Raw genomic sequence first — 19,488 nt, 5'->3', positions numbered from 1 at the left:
TACTGTGGGGCATGAGTTCCTGGACCCGGAAGGAGCCAAGACACAGGTACCCACGGCGTATTTGGATGTACCTAGGTACGTCGACATGTACACATGTAAGTGAGACTTTTTAGACGTGCAGATAATATGGGGCAGCCTCTGTTTTTTTTTCTCTTGGCTAAGCTATGATGAATAGAAAATAGGTTCCCCATACTGTCCATATTGCATAGTACGTACTAGCGCAACTTGGTTAGATCCGTGCTTCATTTTCTTTAGCTACGTGCTACGGTATGCATTGGTCACATCACGACAGCTTCATCAAAATCTCCACGACATATCAGACGATAGTTATATGACATTATATGATGACCAATATTGTATTTATCGATCTATCGTGGCATCCATGTAGGCTTAGCCGCTTAGGTATGTGCGTAAACAGGTAGGTTAAGCCGGATCGCCCCCCCTTTCACATTATCCGCAGACCAACGAATGCCTAAAAGAAGAAGAGAAAAATATAAAATTTCAAAGTTCGATGCTAAGAACGTGAAGTAGTCTGTTAAGTTGGTAAGAATATGTTTAATAGGAACACTAGTAGTTATCGGAGGAGGAGGAGGAGGAGGAGGAGGACAGTGTGTTGCCTTCCTTGTGTTTGGCTCAAGGTTGTTTCTAGGGCTGCGTCACCATTCAATGTTCTATCGTTTCCCGCAAACTCTACAAAGACGGGTAATCAGCTAGGGTTTAGCTCGAGCTTTAAATAATTAACTTTCTTGTGGCATTTTGCTCCAGATATATGGATGCGTATGTTGTAAGTTTTAAAACCGGGGGTTGAGGACAACAACTGCTTAAGTGCTGTTAATAGGTAGTTCCTGCAAGGAATAAGGGAAGGTACAGACTAGTGACTTCCTCAAGACTTTGACCGAGAGGCGGCCAAAGTTCCGAAACACGTACAAATTTGGGTCAATCACCGGTCGTGGCGGCTCGGACGGATTCGCTCTTACCTTGCCGCTTGGCCCCAAAAGAGGGTTGCTTAGGGTTGCTTGGAAGGGGCGTGTGGAACAGCCACAGGCCCCACACCATCAATCCCTCATTGCGCTAGGCAAGCTTAGGTGCTAGGGCAATACGTACTATGCATAGTACGTAGCATACTGGGTAGGTACGTAGGTACGTCCATGGATGAAGGAACTCAAAGAGAACCTTGGAACAACTTGAACAATTTAGGTAAATTTCTAGGAACGCTTATCTCTCGTTATGTCGGAGTATTTACCCTCATCAAACCAACCAAACGATGCGAGCCTACCAAATCAATTCTCATCATGAGTCTTGACGCACAGGAATAAATTGCCCAACATAGTTAAGGCCGGTTTTTTCAGCAAGTTTAAAAGTCCCGACTGACACTTGTCAAACATACAGGGCAAGGGGCAACAACGCACTCACCCGTATGTTGTCGCTATATATCATATTTATCGTGGTCATCGAAATGTTAAATGTTCTTCATCATGCGAACATAAGTTAAATAAAAAGAAATAAGAGACAAAAAAGTTATGGAGGGTGAAATTGATGGGTGTTTGGCATCTTAAATGTCGCCGTCGGGTAATATGTGGTTGATGACGATGCTGACCAAGTTGAGGTGGTGGGTCGTCGTATCAGGTAAGTTGCCGCAGCCGAGTTTTCGTGCCTGCAAATCATGCAGAAGCTTGTCCAGATCATCCCGTTGCTTGAAGGAACGGGTATGTATACTGTAGTCATAACTTAACAAACCATGCCGGGAAATTTCTGATGGGATTAACCAGTTGAAATAATAATAAATGGTAACACGGATAGGATCAAGGGAAGAAGGAGAAAACTAAACGACAAAAGATATGAGGCTATTGTGGGTTTGCTTGATTGTGTCAGCAAGGAAATTGTGGTGGAAATAGCCAAGCGACCAATCTCGTCATCTCCCGAAGATCGAGGGTGAAGAAACACCGACGATGTGGCACCAATTTTTTTCTTTTAGATTTGGGGGGAGGGGGGAAGGGGGAAGGGACGGGGAAACGAATAAGAAATAAAAATAATAGGAATAGATAATAAAGTTAATACTTTGCGTGATCATTCCTATTGAAGTAGTTTGACGTCTAGCGCTAAGACGATTCGAGGAAGCCCACGTGTCATAATAAGAAGGGGCTGGAATCTCATGATGGCCTTAAACTATTTGGGGCTTATTATTACGCAGCTGGGAAGTAATACCTAGTGCCCGTCTGCGTAGTGTGTAGAGAATCCTACAACAAGCTTAGTAAATTACTTTAATGGTTTCATCACCTCGGCGCTTTTCCTTGTCGACTTTTCGCTGATCCCGCTTCCAGGGCTTGAATCTCTTCTAGGTACATCTGTAGAAGAGCAAGGTATTTATGTATGTACTGTAACTCAAAGTCAATCCCATCGAGATGATGTTTCAAGACCAACAATCATACATACAAAGTACATGCACACATACATACATACATGATACTACCCATGGCTACCGTCACTACTTCTAGACCCTCATCTCGCGGAGGTGGGGTTACTAAGGGACCCTTCAAAGTATCATTCATAGGGTTCGTCTTGTCGGGATGTCAGCGTGTCGCTTTCGATAATCTACTTAGATTGATTCATCATTTGGAAGATGGCCGGTTGGCTGATCAGTAATGTGTGATCGTCATCGCCAGGCAGTTGAAGGGGAGCTTTCTCCCGCAAGCTGCACGCATCGCAGGTCGCATGTTTATGTGATTGCCCGGCATAACTAAGCCATGAATGGATGCTGGGATCTATTAAAGGGGAGGGGGGTGGACGGAGAATAACTGCAAGAAGAATGCAAGAAGACTGCAAGTCTGCAAGTCTGCAACATCTGAACGAACATGGTTGCGAGATGGGTAGATGGGTAGGTTAGTTACATATTAAAAAGTAGGCGTCGACGGGGCAGATGGATAGATGGATAGATGGAAGGTAAGATGGATAGGAACTTGGAAGGGTAGAAGGGTACCGAGGTACTTACATAGTAAAAGGGAAAGGGCAATACAATATTAGGGAGGGGGCTTCATAGCCGGTGTGACCTTTGTGACTTTTGTGACTTTGTAACTTTTATGACTTTTTCCTATTGCCCATCACCCATCGCCCATTGCCCGTTGCCCATATATATGCCCATATATGCATATTATGCGACCTCAATCCAACCCTTTATTATTAGCTGAGCCAGATTTGGGCGATTTGGGTGACATGTACAAAGGTACGGGTCCGTAGTATGTGTGCTGCATCTCGCGCATCTGCAGCCGTTGGTACGTGGCTATACCTAGTCCCACACCTCTAGGACAGACAGCCAGATCACCCTACCAGCCTACCACCCGTGTGAGTGGAGGTCTGCGGTCGACCCTGGCTAGCCGTCCTGGCTTCCTGCATCGGGACCCCGGCGGTCTAGGAATGATGATGAGGGTGTGCTTTACATTAGCTGATTAGGTGGTAGAACGTAACAGGTACGTACTGTTCCCGTATCGCCTCATACCGCACCTACAGATGTACATACCTAAGGCACACACCTCCGGATGTAAGTTACGTACCAGGTAGGTAGACTCGGTAGGTTACCTAGCCCATGTGTCCATGCTTGCAAGCGCCGCCTCTTTTTTTTTCTTTCATCATCATCGCCTGCAAATCAACGGCACAGTCGTTTATTTCGGGATAGTTCAGTGTATTAGGTAGGCGAATAACAAAGTCACAATGAACTATATCACCTATTGCGGTATTTAGGCATCTCCAATGTTTAACCACGATAGCTTCACTACTAAATAACCTTGGCATCTACTAAAGTTACTAGGTAGTCGAGAAGATGAGATATAACAAAGCGTTAACCTGTTTTTTTTCTACGAGTAAATACCGACTAGCCTTGGGGATATTCTGCCGCCTTTGGCGCTTGTATTCCCGCAGACCCGGTACGGTAACTAGTAGTGTAGATGCTGAAGCTTTAACCAACCAACATTTCGTAGGGCAACATTCACCGACCGACCGGTCAGTAAGCACAGGTGATATTGGCATCTCCATCCATCAATAGTCAGGAATAGACGGATATGGATGTCAAATGTTCGTTTGTAGCATTCGCTTGTTCAGAAAGGGGGGGATGAAGGTTGAAACAAACCCGTCTTATTTTAGTAAATCCATTGGTCGGTAGGGCGAGATGACCGGCAGAGAAGGCTGTTCCAAGTGCCACGAGGAGAACAGACAACCAGCTGAGTTACTATTGAATATGACCTACCTAAAGGCAGCCTAGTTGCTTAGTTGCTTAGTTGCTTAGCACGCAAGGAAGGTATTAAACGATGGGAAGAATAGGATTTTAGATGTACAGGGGGTTCGCACGGATCGAAACGTTCTGAATGACAAGCCTTAGAACCTAGCGTCAAGCGGTAAGCATTAGCAAGAGCATCAGCATTTTCAGAACGTTCGTAAAGTTGTTACTCTCGGTTGCCAAGATGCTCCCGAAAGGCATCCTAATGAGATTTGCCGATTCGTGCACTCGTCAAAGGGTCACATGTAATGGACCTGAATGGCTGATGTCTCAGCGCATCGGGGATAGGAGCCGTGGAACTTAAACTACCTCGAGAGATACGTGTACACATGTGCTCAGCCGATCCGGTTGTACTCAGATGCAGTGGAACAAACTGATTACCTAGGTACCTAAGTATTCTGTACGATGAGAGACAATCTGTGCCTGTTTGAGGTTTTTCCCCAAACCGACTGACGTACAGCCTAAGCCACTTAAGTGCTACCCGACCACTGGGGCTCTTCAAAGATATGACAGCTGCCCCCAAACTGCCCAGGTGGATCTCAAGCCGCACTTTGACGCCACATTCTGAGTTGGCGTCGGCCTAGTCTGCTAGTCTCATCTCATCCGCTCAGGAGGACTAAAAGGGGCTACATACATGCGATTGTAGAACTTACAGGTGTGACGGGCATGTGGTGGCTTCAGAACAGATTCTGATATACCAGTCTTAATGATTTATAATTTAATAAAACATACATCATATCAAGCAGTTGCTTAAGTACGTACATATATAACATAAGGCAATAAGGATCCGGGCAATATGCAGGTAAATATTCGAAGTGCTATCCCATCCTAACTACATTTTGGTCAGATTGCTCAAGTATAAACTACTACTGTTCAATGATATATATATATATACTTCCAACGCCTACTTTTCAAAGTAAATAACCTAGAACCAAGGTAGGTATTTAGTTCAACAAGAAGGATATATATGCAAATGGCCATCCAACATCGAAATCAAGGTTACATAATGGGGACACAAGCGATGAACGATATGGATATGGTGTATGATCTCATGTCTTATTATCCAAACGCTAAACAGTACTAATATTATATGTATTGTAGGAACTGACATAAAGTACCAAACACCAAGTTCCATTCGCCGTCCCCCACACCAATATAACCATGTAATCTTGTACGGTAGCTTTCACACCACGGCCTGTGTAGAATAACCAGCCCGGGACCAACGACTATCCGGCCGCCTCGTGAATTTCTAGCGCAACCGAAACTTCGGGGTTGTTCAATCAAGAATGCTCCACCCACTCGACCTGAGATCCAGATGCCTGGTTTTCTAATTCCAACTCCGAACTCGCAAGTGCTCCTGTTGTAGAAATACACGCGTATTCTGACCTGGGCCAATAGGCTTCGAAACCCGTATTATAGGGGCATCCTTCACATTTCCACCAAAAACTAATCACTTCAAGAATCACCTTTATCATGGTCCTGGTCGGGGTTGTAGTTAGTCTCCCCTAATACTGTGTTAGGTTGTGATGTCATCGCAGCCTGGGCATTCGCTTGTGGCTGGGTCTGTATTGTCGAGCCAGAAGGCTGGATAGGAGGTTGAGATTGGTTTCGCGAAGTACTACTAGTTCCTGCAGTGGCAGCATGTAGCCGCTGGTCCAGCACTTTCAGAGCTAGGGCTCTCCGTCTCTCGGCTTCGGCCCTGACACCTCCATGGGCAGTGCGCTGCATGAAGTTACCGCTTTGCGCAGCAGATATATCGGCCTGGGAGAAAGGTGTGCATATCCTCATCGCAACTAGCAAGTAGAATATCTGATCGGTAATTACCGCAACGAACGGTTTAAGGGGTCCGGGGAAAAACTCGGCAAATGCAAATGTCTCGCTCGCATCCCCGCGCATAGAGGTCGGTTGAGAGGAATCGAGATCCGGGAAGACAGTTTTGTAGAAGCGCAAGTAAGTCCAACTTGCTAGGAGGCCGAATATAGCCAAAAGTAGAGATGCGCTCGTGAGCAACGGTGTCAGAGATAGTACCGCAACGAGGCCGACGTAGAGTAGAGGGAATCGGGGTACGCGCATAGACAAGACGCCTCGGAAGAGTGTGACGGTATGCGCCGGAACAAGTTGGCTGAAAGCGACTAGAAAGGAAATCTGAAGTGGAATCGTGCCGGCAATGGTCATTAACCTATATTTACCGTGTTAGTCTAGCTACTCCTATATGGCGTTACCGAGATTTCGAAGCTTAAAAATATTACTTACGTCCAATCCTCATTTCGACTAACCGTGAATAATGTGACGAGAACCAGGAAGGTCAATGTATTCGGGATCAAGGCGGCCACGAGAAGAAATTTGGCAAATTCTCTTGAAGACCAGGCTCGCTCCAAATACTTCCCTCCATGGTATAGAGTGAGCCCTGCAATTCCCAATGTAAAGATGTTATTCTCTACAAGCGTAGCAGACAGGAAGGTCCAAGGGTAGAATAGCGATAGTTGTGGTATGAGGGTAAGCCATTCCACGACGATTTCGGAATGTGCGGACCACTGGCGATAGCGCACGGCAGCGCTTAGTACGGACTGCAAAAGCAGAACCACAAGCACCACGCGAGTGACTGGAGGAATGTTTATTCGTGGAGGCATTGTGGCGGCTAGATATTTGAGACTTGAGTTTCGAGCAGAGTTTGTAAGAAGTCGATTTTTCGAGATCGCGTCGAGGCGCACATATCAGTGGCCAGTGGTCAGTGGTGGGCCACCTTACGATTGAGTAAGGCTGGCAGTTGCCTAACGTGGTCCGTGCACAAACTCTGTCAGTTTCCAAGTCGTACAATGTTCACCTGCAATTAATTAGCCAAGCTTGACACTTCCAATATTTTCTATTTAACATTCATAAGTACCTCAACGGCATGTATAACCGAACCTTATTTACATAGCACGCTGTACGCGATATTGTCCAAAATTATACTTCATACCAACGAGATCTCGGGTTTTCTAGGGTTTCTGGCAGACTTTATCTCTTCATAACACGCACTACCTAATACCTCCGAATCTACCGGACGGAGCGAAAAGGTTGTCCGTGTGCATGGCCCTCCAGCTTGAACCACCTGCAGTTTAGCCCCGAACCTCCAGGGCTCTGCTACCTAGCAGGTCCATGAAATTCCTGCAGGGGATGCACAATACTATTTTCAATGCACTAATCCCGAAATAGATTAGACGATTCGCTAGTCGGATGGCAAAGACTTAAAGATCGTCCAGACGATGTTTCCTTGCCTAAGCTCGGTACGGAACTCAGATTAAAATTCCAACTCCTTATTCCTGATGTACTATGTATTCAAGATCATACGCTACGGTACTTATTTTACATGTATCTGTAAACATCTCATACGGCGAATATATGCTTGCCACTTACCTCGGGTGTTAAAATCTTAAGATCTATATTAACTGTCTGGATAGGCTGTATATTAATACACTTCATAAAACTATTTATCGTGTTGGTTATAGCCATTTTTCTCGTTTCCTTTATGACTAGAAGATCTGAGATTCCTGTCGATTCCGGGAGTACCCCAGCCAAGCTTAGTTACTAGGTAGCCAAGCTAGGATGACGGATTAATAAAAATGGTAGAACCCTGGACCATCTTTTGTGGAGTCGTCTGGAGTTTCGCTGTCGTTTCCATTGTTTAAAGTGATAGGCTCAGCCGTCTTGTCTCCCTAGTAAAAAATCCAAATGGATACCTAGCAAAATAAAGGCTAGCCTCTCCGTTCATCCTCCTACCCGCCAGAACACCTGCAGCGCCAGGAAACGCCCTGCCGCGTGGGTCATTGGCGAAAAGGGACGGTAAATTAAACAATACCGAGGCACTGTATTAATGATGCTAATGATGCAAAAAGAGAGACAAAAAGGCTGAGATGCCGAACCTGATTCGGACAAAGTTTTGGTTCAAGTGCCTGCAGCAAAGCAATTCGTCAATGCAATTTGATAGGACTATGATTTTACCTGAATAAGAGATACGTTCTTAATACGGAACCAAGGTCGACTGATGCCCAGCCCAGCCAAAACCAAAAAACCGCAGCGGAGCAACAGCCCTACTTATGTACACTGTAATCAAAGGCGCCCCCGAAGCAGGACCCTGCACACCTTCAGAGATTTCCGTTAGACTTGCAAATCTGTACCTGGTCACGTCGACGATTGTGTTCTTACGAGCAGATAGGGTGACTTGACAAGGTGAACCATGCAACCTTTTTCTTTTTTATGCATTTTGGTATTGTACGCTGGGCTTGACAATCATCTCTTCGACGGCTTCGTTATTTTATTTTCATTTTCTCAATGATATTGAAGACGAATCCGTACATACCTAGGTACAGTACTTCCTTTCTACATGTACTTATCCACCTAATAGTACCTAGGTAAATAAGGCAGTCGCTGTCTCCATCAAGAACTTTGTACCACTCATCATGCAAAGTTGAGTATCTACGTACTACAAGGTACTTCTAGATGTGAGCAATCTGCAACATTTTAGGCCGGAACATCGAAGTATCGAGGTATTCAGGTACTCCGTACTAGGATGAAAATGGGTGGATCTACCAGGGAAGTTGAGTTAGCTTGGCCCCGACCCGTGGACCATGCATCTTAATCGTTCCAAGGCCTCACTGTCAAAATCTCGTTGTCTTCTTTCCTTCACCATCCTCACAACAAATCGTCAAATGTCGCTTATCCCAATATCCTGACACCATTATTCGACGAGTAAACATATTGTGAGATCATATAAATCCAGTCGCTTTGCTGTTTGCAACAATGAAAGAGTATCTTGACTCTAACCGAGTCAATTTCTTGATTTGGAGGTATGTTGTTATTTTTTTCCGCTTAGGTATCCCCGGTTTCTTCACCACCACCAAGCCGTAGCCTGTGCCTTTTTCTTGGTCTTCTTTCCATATGTCCGTTATTTCTATGCTGTCGCTTTCTACTAAGTTATTAACGCAATATTATAGATATTTAATCGAAGGCAGTACGTAATCTTGCTAACATAACTGGTCATCTTACGCAATTTAAGCTATTTAACTATTTCGATGTGTGGTGGTGACATTGAAGGCCGCAGTCAAACTAACCTGAGGTTGCAGATTATCGAGAAACAGCCGTCAAATTCCAAAAAGAGTGGCACGTCGAGGAACCTCACCGACAGCTAGATTTCGCGCAACATGTAAAAAGCCATGCGCTAGTCAATGTCATTAACAAGGGTCTACTCTATAGCTCATTAGAACGTGATCATGCGCAGTCGCAAGTAAGTTCTCTCTTTTTTTCGAATTTTTTTGGTTTAAAAATGCCTTCTATGCGTTTTTGCTTGAGGTGCATCAAGCGAGACACGAATCCGACACGGGTTGCGATGAAGGCGAAATTTGATCTTCTCCAATCTCGCCCGGGATCCGGTCAAATGGGCACTGACAGATTTCTTTTCTGTGCAGGTACCTCGTGACGCCGCAGTAGCGGCACTGGCCGAGGCGATGCAGCTAGGGATATTTGGTCCAGTGCGCGCACATCCACCACTTCACCAGCAGCTAGAAGATGAGCAGCAGCAGACAGATTCGATGGATCAAGATGATACGCAAGTAACGGAAATGGCAGTAACGGCAGCTACGTCCGGGGGTGAACTAGAAAATAACCGAAAACGTCAAATTGACAAGCAACCGCAGGCGCAGCTTCTCAATGGTTCACCAGCCAAGCGACCAAGACTGAGCAATGGGTACGAAAATGGGGTGGATGCAGCCACAACTCCAATGGAACTTGACGGGCAGAACCACGACAACCATGCTTACCCATCCCCCCAAGAAGGCGAACAGGCACCGACGCCAACTCCCCGTACTGATGGACCCGAACAGGGCACACAGGTCGAGAAAGTCGAAGAATTGGCTACCGAGACTACTTTCATCCCCTTGGGCGTCCAGAGGCTTGAAGATGCACCAACTTCTTCACCAACCACGGCATTGGCTGGAATTAATGGCGAAAGCGCGCCTGTGCTCCTGCATTGCCAGTGGCATCCCCGAGATCCCACAATCTTGGCGGCTGCTGGAACCGATGCGCTAGCCCGAATTTGGAACGTTTCGCGTGTAGCCACAACCGATCATGCATCTGATGGTCACGTGAATGGCGTCGCTCCAAATTTCAATGATTTTCACTCCCTACTCGAAGAAGATACCCAAACTAAGACCACCGTCACGGCTATGGCTTGGAATTGGGATGGATCGGCTATTGCGGTAGCCACTGATTCAGATTCGAAAGCCCGGATCAGCCTCTGGACTCCTGATGGTTCTCACCTACAGGGTTTCGAGGTTGCCGAGCCACCCGTCATTAAGCTACGTTGGAATCCTAATAACGCTGCCATTCTAGGAATTGCGCCAGAGAACGGAGGGGCCTTGATAACTGTTTACCATGCCGTGACAGCAAACTCGATTTCCTACTTTCTATCTCAACATGATCTACATAGTGAACCTTTGGATGCAGCATGGACGAGCGAATCCGAGTTCTTATTATGCGGTGGCGACGTTCTGATGGCTCTAAAATGTGCTGAGGGCGAGATTAAGGAGTTGAGGAAGTTTGCTATTCGCGAGGAAGATAGCTTAACGCAAGTTCAATTTGACTGGAGGAGTTCTTTAGCGGCTACTTGCGGAGAAAAGGGTTATGTTGACGTAAGTGATGAATCGTCCCCAAAAAACAGTATGAATTTCTAACGGATGTGTTATTAGATCTGGGATAATAACGGTAGGCGACGTGAGATAAAAGCTCACTGCGACGCAGTCACTGCGATAGCCTGGCAACCGTTACAACAACAACCTTCAGGTGACGAACGGCTTTTGGCTTCCGGCGGAGAGGATGGAGCCGTCTTCATATGGAATGCTCTTGCTACTGATGGGAAAGCGAAATGTTCGATGACCATGGGACCGCCTATTGTTGCCCTTGCTTTCACTCCCGATGGCGCATTCATTGCTGGGGCTACGAGCGAGAGAATTCTAATTTGGAAGGTAGGAGAATGTAGTATTCCGCGTGCAAGCTGGAGTCGCGCCCCCCATCCTGGCTGGTTTAGCCCGCGAATGAATCCTGAATCGGATGAGGAAGACGAACATTGTTTGGGATGGGATGCAACAGGCCACAAGTTAGCATATGGGGTCAACAGTCGAGTAAGTTCCCACTTGTGCCCAATATACCTGTTTGGATCGTCCAATTGAATTGGAGCTAATAAAAAAATTAGCTCGCCGTTATCAACTTTAGATGATAGCGTAAGACCACTCGCATTTATGATGTTTTATAGATGCAGTCCCGACGGAACCCAACCCACTCGGCTCCGGTTTGCATGACGACGGCTATTGCCAAAACACGCCCGAATAACCACGCCAGCGTATATATAGCCAAGGCTATTTACGGGAAACGGGAGAAGTTTGCTTATGTAGGCGCCAGTAGAGCCATTCCACCGACAGGAGAGCTGCCGACAGAAAACTCATATGAAGTCTTGGGATTTCGATACTTGAGATACATTAAACTACAACCACGAGCTCCAAACTCGCAAGTTTTGGAGACCGGTACGAGGACGATGACGCTGCCTATAATTAACAAAATCGAATGAGCGTAATAGGTCGCTATCAACATTAGGCGACCGTTACTAAACTTCATTCACCTTCCGGTGAATGATGATCTGTTTCGAGTACACCAGGATATCAGAACCAAATACTCATTTTCTAAGAACAGTCGAAAAGTCAAGACGAGTTACTTACACTACCTACACCTACTACTAACGCATATCGGGACGGAGCATTGTAAGGCGTACACCAATGGAGCATTCTATCTATATAAACACCATACCGCTGTATAGGAAATGGTGATCATACCTCAAGAGCGGGACAAACCCTCACGACCTCTCCGAAACCAAGTCTAGGTCTAAGGCAATGACAAATCCCGGTTTGGCGCAAACACAAAATCCGTCAATCACAATGACAATGTCCAACGTTATACGAGGAGGAAAAACGCAGTCCCTCATCGCATACATGGCACCACTACCTACTTTAGCTTTTGTTTTAGCCTAGACGACACTTGTACGAATCCTGTCAGATAATTTTATTATGTTGTTCAACGTTGCTATGCTTTGCTGTGCTCTGCTCTCGCTCATCGTCGCTTATTACCTACTAGCTCACGCCTTCCATCTCAAGAGCGTGAATGTGTGCTTCGCGAATGTGTATTTCCCCTGCCCGTCCCATTTCCCTTCAGATAAGCTAACCTCTTCCTTACCCTCTTTATTCGTCGAGCTAATCCCGGAGCCGGTCACGGTGTACACAGATACATTGCTCCCCACCCCCTTTAGATCCACGGCAAACCCCTCTGTCTCGCTAATATTAACCACAGCCAAATTAACAAACCCGTCATCTCCCAACGCAGCACTGACATCTAACCACGGCGCCCCGTGCTCGCCTAGCGTCCCCTGCAACCACGCGGGCTGCGTCTCGCCGACGTATGAACCGGAGCGCACGTGCGCGGCTACGGTGTGTCCGCGCATGTACTTGCTATACAGCAGCAAAGGCCACCACGTGGACTGGCGCACGACGCCTTTCTCCGTCGTCATGAGCGGGGATATCACGTTCACGGTCTGCGCGATGTTCGCCATCCCGACGTACTTGGACTGCCGCACAAACACGTTCAGCCACGATGCCACGGCCAACGCGTCCGATAGCGTGTACTGCTCCTCAGCGCCCTTATCGCCCGGCGCGCGCTCTGGGTCCCAGACGTTCCACTCGTCGAAGCAGATCTTCGTCGCGGGTTTCGTGGGTGGGATGTTGTTCTCGATCCGCGCAAGGTCGATGAGGGATGCTGTGATCTGGATCGCGCGCTCGGCGGCTAGTGGCGCGGTCGCGTTCTTCAGGTGCGAGTTCGACGCCGTGTAGATGTGGATGCTGTGCATATCGGCCCACCCCACACACTGGTTCAGCACGTAGTGGTCCCAGCTACTCTGTCCGTCCTGTCCGCACAGTATCAGCTGGATCTCCGGGTCGAGCAATCGCAGCGCTTTCGCCCATTGCGCGGCCTTCTTCGCGTAGTCTTCCTTCGTCATCTGTTCGACTTGCCACGGCCCCCATACTTCGTTGCCGAGAGCCCAGTATTTCACCCGGTATGGCTCCGCGTGCCCGTTTGCGCGCCGCAGGTTCGCGTAGTACGTGTCCCGCGTGCCGTTGCAGTATTCGACCCATGCGAGCGCTTCGTCGAGTGTTCCGGTGCCGAAGTTTAGGCACAGGTACGGCTCTACGCGCTGCGCTTTTCCTTCGGAGAGCACGTCGAGCCAGCGCATGAATTCGTCGGTGCCGAAGTGGTTCGACTCTACGCCGAGCCAGGCTAGCTCGGGGCGTTTGGGCCGGGACGCCCGTGGCCCGATCCCGTCTTGCCAGTGGTACGTCGCGACGAAGTTGCCGCCTGGGTACCGTATTACTGGGATGTCGAGCTCGCGCAGGGCGGACAGGACGTCGGTTCGGAAACCGTCTGCGTCGGCGAAGGGGGAGTCTGGCTCGTAGATCCCGCCGTAGATGCAGCGGCCCATGTGTCTGGTGGTTTGTGAGCGAGGGTGGTCATTTATGATACTTTATATGTGGATATATATATGGACATGTGTAGATCTGTGAGGAGTTTTGAATGGCATTCGGTCTTACTCGGTGAAGCCTCCATATGTCATGGGATCTATCTTGGACAGGCGCTTCGCGGCGTCCACTTCGATGAGAGGGGTCTCATCCCCGGTGATCTTTGTGAACGTGGTCATTATGAGCTATTAAGTTTCTTTTCGAAACATTTAAAGATTTAAGAATCAGAAATGTTCAAGAAAGACATTCTCTTCAGTCTAGGCCGTTCATGTTATTCATATGGCCCGCTGCATGACCTTCCCCCTCAGCGTATGATGACCCACCGGCGACCGGCGCGGATTGCGGGAAGCTGTCCCATTCGGGAGAATCCCATCCGCTGGGCGCCGATTGGTGCGCATAACGAAGCGGGAGTGCTAAACCCCGTATCTAGGTCTTTAGTTTCGATAGTCAACAAGACGATCGTTTGAGCTCGAGGCTTTCTTGACATCTGGACAGGTGCGCTTCAAACGGGACACATGGATACCCTCAGATAAGGTAAGCACAGATGTATGTAGGTATTCAGGGGTACATGTAGTCTAAAGATAGCAAAAGGGGTGTAGATTTAGTATCTGATGATATCTGGTTAGTTACTGAAACAATTATCAAATCTATTTTTACTAGCTCATGTGAATATTACTTCTTACCCCGCGGAACCGCGGTTCGGTAAGAGGTATAAGTTCAAACATGTACAGGTACATACTAGGTAGTCATACGTAAGTTGGGGTCGTATCAGGAAAAGTAAAAATAAAAATATAATTCAGCTAACTAGTCTCTTCGACTAATCACTTCTCACAAAGTTCTTTCACATCTCAGATCTGTTATGTATGACGTGTTGGTAAATAACTCGTCTTCTGCCTCTGTCCAAAGCTAGAAGGTACAAACCTGTGCGTGCTGCTATATTCAGCTCTCCCCCACACCCGACGGGAAGGAACTACTACTACGCGGGGGTCAACTTCCCAGCGCTTGCATTACGCAGTTACGCAGTAATACTCCGTCCTCCCCCACAAAAAGCCCTATTAGGCCAAGTGCACATCCAAGTATACACTCACCCTTCCTACAAACCTACCCACATTCATATCTGCATCGGATATTTCTCCCTAGTCGTTAGAAACAGGAAACTAATATCCATCCGCCCACCGACGAAGCCGTTTCTAAGTCTACCGAGATACCCACCAATAAGCACGAGCTAGCGTGACCCGGGGAGACAGGATAGAGGAAGGGAGAAAGGGAGAGATTAACTCCGAGAAGACGATGAGCGCCCACCAGACCGGCGCAGGAGGCTTCGGCACTGCGAGGCCACCCGCCGGCATGCCAGTGCCGGGGGACGCAGCGCCAGTCGAGTCGTTCACGCCCGAGATGCGAGATCGACAGGCCCGGGGAAAAGACCCATACGACTCGTCCGAAGGGAGCAGCGGCGACTGGCCAAGCGAGAGCGGTAAGAATTACCGGAAAGGCGGGTATGTAATCCTCTCCTACCACCCTCCCCCATCTTCTCGCCATCATATCACTCGTCGCGTATTATAGGTAGTAGTATCGGTAATCCATTTCGACCAAGACGCCGTGCCACACACGTACATGCATGCGTACAGAACAACTCCTTAACACAGACAACTAACCAAAACCACCTAGAAGCTCCAGAAACGAGGCCTTTTCTACGGTAGAGAGGCGCCGCATGGCAGCCCAGATATTGGATAGTCCGGAACTGCTGATGATGGCAGCACAGCGTGACAACGATGTATTTTTACTCCCTCCCCCTCCCCCTCCCACCTCCCCTTCCCCCCTATTCCACCGCCCCCCTAACAGTCGCACTAGAGTATACCAGCAACCCGTTTACGATATATGCGCATGCTCTGCGGCCTCGAACCGTTCTCGAAGAAGCCGCAGCGTGGCGGGGTTTCTACCTCGCGGGTAGCTACGCCTGGTCGCTCCTCTAGGAAGGACGCGCGGTAGTGGATATCGGTCGGGGTAGACGGTCGAAACGGCTCGGCGGTAAAAGTCGTGACGTCTTCGAGGGAGAGGAGGGAATCGTCTCGGGCTAGTCGGTTCGACACGACATCGTTCTCTACGTGGTGTTACTAGGTCATCGCGGGAGACGGTAGGCTTTAGGGGGGAGGGGGGAGAGGAGTAGTAATGGGAGTAAGAGTAGATGATGAGCAGAAGTTGTGATTTCGATCAAAACTAGATATAGATAGAAGACTGGATGAGGATTCTAGAAGCAGCGCGACTTAACGTGCGTCTTTCCGCTCGAGCACCTCGCTATCGAGGGGACATGGGAAGGACTAGAGCCCGAGTCCGCGGTATAGGCGCACGGTACGCTATCTGCTCAGTTCCTCTACCACCCTAATGGATACCCCAAGTGTGCGCGTCATTTCTTCCCATCGAACAAGCATCATTATGTACCTAGGATAAGCTCCGAGCATATGTTTGGCTTAAAAGAATTGCAGAATCACGATGGAACGCATGCAAATGCAGATCTCTGCAATAGAGATGAATAGTGTAGATGACTCAAAGTGTTTGTTATGTTTGTTTCATGATCATTCGTCATTTATAGAGAGCAGTAATACTCAAAAAGGCACCTCCTTTTTCTACAGTAAATGGTGTCTGCTCCTCTTATAAACACACGATTTGCTTCCCGATTGCCTATAATATCCAACCGGAAAGGGCCTATGTATGTGCTAAGATACGGCTCCCGTGTTATTAAAAAAAAGAAGTCCGAATAATCCAAGGTTCGTTATCCCGGTATCCAAATATGCATGCTTGGCTTAGAACGCCCAAAACGCCATGATATGATGAACCTCCATGGTAATCTTCTATAAGGTCTTTGCAAAATGAGTCTTCATTCAACGACTCGAGTATCCCAGATCCCCCAGTTACCAGCCCAGGTTATTCTTCCAACAGCGAGTTTCTGTTACGCGTATCTCATCGTAGGTACTCTCTGTCCCCATTGAGGTTCGTCCTGCCAAGGCTGCTGTCTCGACCTCTGGCTGCCAACTGATCGGGCTGCTAGTGGCGGGCGTGTCACTGCGGCCGCTGCAAATGGGGCGCTATTTCCACCTACCCAGCTGCTGCTCGGTTGGACTGTCTTCGCTATCTTCCTTCTCCGCGCCCTACGCCGGCAGGATGTTAAAATACAGCAGCTGAGGCCGAGGAGAATAAGGCCGCCGACGGATGCAGCTACGGGAATGATGATATTCTTATTATCGGCGAAAAAGGATCCAACCTGGTCGACAAAACTAGATCCCACGCAATTTCCATTAGAGCAGCGTCCGCCGCCTTCACACGGAGTGCCGTCCAAGAAATTTTGCGCCATGTCATAGCAAGCATTCGGCCCAAGTTCAGACGAGGAGCAACGAACTTGACAGGTCTGCGAGTCACAGGCTTTCGTGTTGTTGTTGTTTGTCACTGATCCCACAAGCGACGCGCATTGTTGATCACGAGAAGTACACTGCCCAGAAGCACATGTTAAGCCAGAGCCACAAGATTGACCATCTGGCGCCCTAACATCGCTAGGGCACGCTCCGGATGTGCCACTGCAAGTCTCTTGAGGATCACATGATCCAGAGCTGGCTCGACAAACTGATCCCGACGACTTAAACTGGCATTGACTCGAGCAGCAATCTTCGTTAGCTGGGTCACATACGGCGTTGTCCTTGAACTTGCATGTCGTCGGATCACAACAGGAATTGCTACCACACCCGCTCGTGCCACCACAATCGCACTGCTCGCCCGACTCTACGATGCCATTTCCGCATTGACTCCCTGTGATTGTTACGACGTTTTGGTTGTTACTCAAGCAAGTCGACCTAACACTATTTCTGCCCATAGCCGAACAGATGTTGCCAATAGTACAAGGTGAGAACTGAGTGATGACTGGGGAGGTAGAAGGATTCATGATAAAGCCGCCGTTAGCATTACACGAAGATGTGCTAAGTGGGCAACACTTCTGCATCGATGATGTACCGTCTGCGCAAGTATCGCTCGTACAATCGTGAACGGCACCGAAAGTATGGCCTGATTCGTGAGCAAACACCTGCCACTCGGTTGAGGTTCGGACAACGACGTTAGCTCCCGCAATCGTCTCGTTTCCTCCATTCGAATTTGTCGATTGAGAGCAAAGTTGACCCAACCAGGCTAGACCCACGGCAGCATCTGTATTGCAAGTGCTTAACAATGTCCAGTACGCATTGGTATCGTTACGTTGATTTCTCCATGCCGAAAATAGGTTAAGACGATTCGTGATCGTGACACCATTGCCACATTGGACGTTCCATGGTTCACTTTGTGTCGCTGTCCCCGGACAATTCTTCTCCATGATGGCCAGGTTTTGGATACCCAGGGAGATATTAAACGAACTCTCGTAGATCGCCGAGGCTGAATTAACCAGTTGGATGATGTTAATACGCACATCACTGTTGTTATTAAACTGGGCCGTATACGTGCAATCCGTAGCCATTCCTACCAGGGCTACCTTGCGAGTCGTAGGACAGCCCTGAGTAGACCCAATACTCTGAGCTAGGTTGACACCAGCACCGTTATTGCCGGTTGTACCGTCGATCTGACGTCCGAAAAGTCTAGTTGAATCGACGGCCGATAAATCACTGAGATCCAAACCGCGACGAACCGGATGTTGATCTTCGTTATTGAATTCCAGAGTATCAGATGAACACGAGTTTTCGTTAAGTCCGCGCCTCAATTCCGACATGTCGTATGGATTCTGTTTGATGTCCGAATCTCTCCAAACCACCATATATTCATCTTCCGCAGAGTGCGCGCTAGGGTCATCTTCGTGTTGCGTTTGCCTGTAGTTAGAACTGGTCTGAATGTGATGGTGATTCCCATTGATGCGAAATGTGCCCTCGAATAACGGCATCGGCCCATCTCGATGAACTGTAATCCTTGCCCACCCTGAATTGATCCATTCCAAATGATCTGGATGTTGTACGAATGCGTGTCCCTTGAATACCCTATGCTCCATTCTATCTAACCTCTCCTCACGTACGGAGCCGTCAGCACCAATGTACTGCACGGTGGCCGAGTCGGAAAGCACATCATGATTAGGTTCTAACGTTATTCGAACTTTGTCTTGCTCGTTATGAAGTAGGAATGTGAGCTCAAATGAGGAATAGGCGTGAACTCGATTAGAGGCGGTATGGATTATAGGATTATCGAGGCGGCTAAGATAATTCAACGCATTTCTTTTAACCGAATGCGCATCTGAGGATTGCGATATAAGTGATAAGACAACGGCCGCAGCCTTGAAGATGCCGCGCATATTCGAGTGGGGTGAAGTCCTGCTTCGAGGACAATAACTTGTTCTCAAGACCCCATGCGACGACGCGATTTGTGTTGTATCGCTACGGGCGCCTTGAATTTAGGAAGTAGGAAATTAAAAAATTAAGAACTATCGTCGTCTATCCGTCCGCCGGAGAACAATTAAGCACTTCAAACTAGGGCCAAGATTTCCAAGAAAGAAGGGGAAAGGAAGCAAAATGAAACAAGAAGCAGATGTAGTAGGGGACCGGGTCAAGTATAATCTAGAAGCCAACGGTCGGCCACCTAGGTATGCAACGTTAGAAGAGGCTTGGTTTTAGA

The 19,488-nt window shown here is 48.0% G+C and overlaps 5 protein-coding genes across 5 annotated transcripts; 2 read left to right on the top strand and 3 right to left on the bottom strand.

Annotated features, from left to right (window-relative positions):
* Positions 1–5,112: 5,112 nt before the first annotated feature.
* GGS22DRAFT_163472 (DUF1751-domain-containing protein) lies at positions 5,113–7,219 on the bottom strand. The gene is made up of 4 exons (XM_047961376.1): positions 7,152–7,219; positions 6,521–7,091; positions 5,668–6,446; positions 5,113–5,616 (listed from the first exon to the last, which is right to left on the bottom strand). Exons 2-3 carry the CDS (start codon positions 6,895–6,897, stop codon positions 5,723–5,725), a joined length of 1,101 nt encoding a protein of 366 aa, XP_047819178.1. The 5' UTR covers positions 6,898–7,091; positions 7,152–7,219; the 3' UTR covers positions 5,113–5,616; positions 5,668–5,722.
* Positions 7,220–8,918: 1,699 nt separating this feature from the next.
* On the top strand, positions 8,919–11,600 carry GGS22DRAFT_142538 (WD40 repeat-like protein). The gene is made up of 6 exons (XM_047958766.1): positions 8,919–9,093; positions 9,241–9,257; positions 9,370–9,530; positions 9,712–10,932; positions 10,990–11,421; positions 11,493–11,600. Exons 1-6 carry the CDS (start codon positions 9,047–9,049, stop codon positions 11,514–11,516), a joined length of 1,902 nt encoding a protein of 633 aa, XP_047819177.1. The 5' UTR covers positions 8,919–9,046; the 3' UTR covers positions 11,517–11,600.
* Positions 11,601–12,405: 805 nt separating this feature from the next.
* On the bottom strand, positions 12,406–14,167 carry GGS22DRAFT_163470 (glycoside hydrolase family 51 protein). Its single transcript, XM_047961375.1, has 2 exons — positions 13,930–14,167; positions 12,406–13,824 (listed from the first exon to the last, which is right to left on the bottom strand). The coding sequence occupies exons 1-2, from the start codon at positions 14,034–14,036 to the stop codon at positions 12,426–12,428; spliced, it is 1,506 nt and encodes a 501-aa protein (XP_047819176.1). The 5' UTR covers positions 14,037–14,167; the 3' UTR covers positions 12,406–12,425.
* Positions 14,168–14,713: 546 nt separating this feature from the next.
* Positions 14,714–16,357, top strand: GGS22DRAFT_163466 (uncharacterized protein). Its single transcript, XM_047961374.1, has 3 exons — positions 14,714–15,353; positions 15,526–15,631; positions 15,709–16,357. The coding sequence occupies exons 1-3, from the start codon at positions 15,148–15,150 to the stop codon at positions 15,844–15,846; spliced, it is 450 nt and encodes a 149-aa protein (XP_047819175.1). The 5' UTR covers positions 14,714–15,147; the 3' UTR covers positions 15,847–16,357.
* Positions 16,358–16,658: 301 nt separating this feature from the next.
* On the bottom strand, positions 16,659–19,420 carry GGS22DRAFT_142527 (zinc metalloprotease mde10). The gene has a single exon (XM_047958765.1). It carries the CDS (start codon positions 19,166–19,168, stop codon positions 16,805–16,807), a length of 2,364 nt encoding a protein of 787 aa, XP_047819174.1. The 5' UTR covers positions 19,169–19,420; the 3' UTR covers positions 16,659–16,804.
* Positions 19,421–19,488: the final 68 nt, after the last annotated feature.

This window comes from Annulohypoxylon maeteangense (assembly GCF_022496945.1).
Source record: "Annulohypoxylon maeteangense strain CBS 123835 unplaced genomic scaffold GGS22scaffold_8, whole genome shotgun sequence".
NCBI lineage: Eukaryota > Fungi > Ascomycota > Sordariomycetes > Xylariales > Hypoxylaceae > Annulohypoxylon > Annulohypoxylon maeteangense.
The sequence above is the reverse complement of the archived record's forward strand: the minus strand, read 5'-3'. Positions and strand labels throughout refer to the sequence as shown.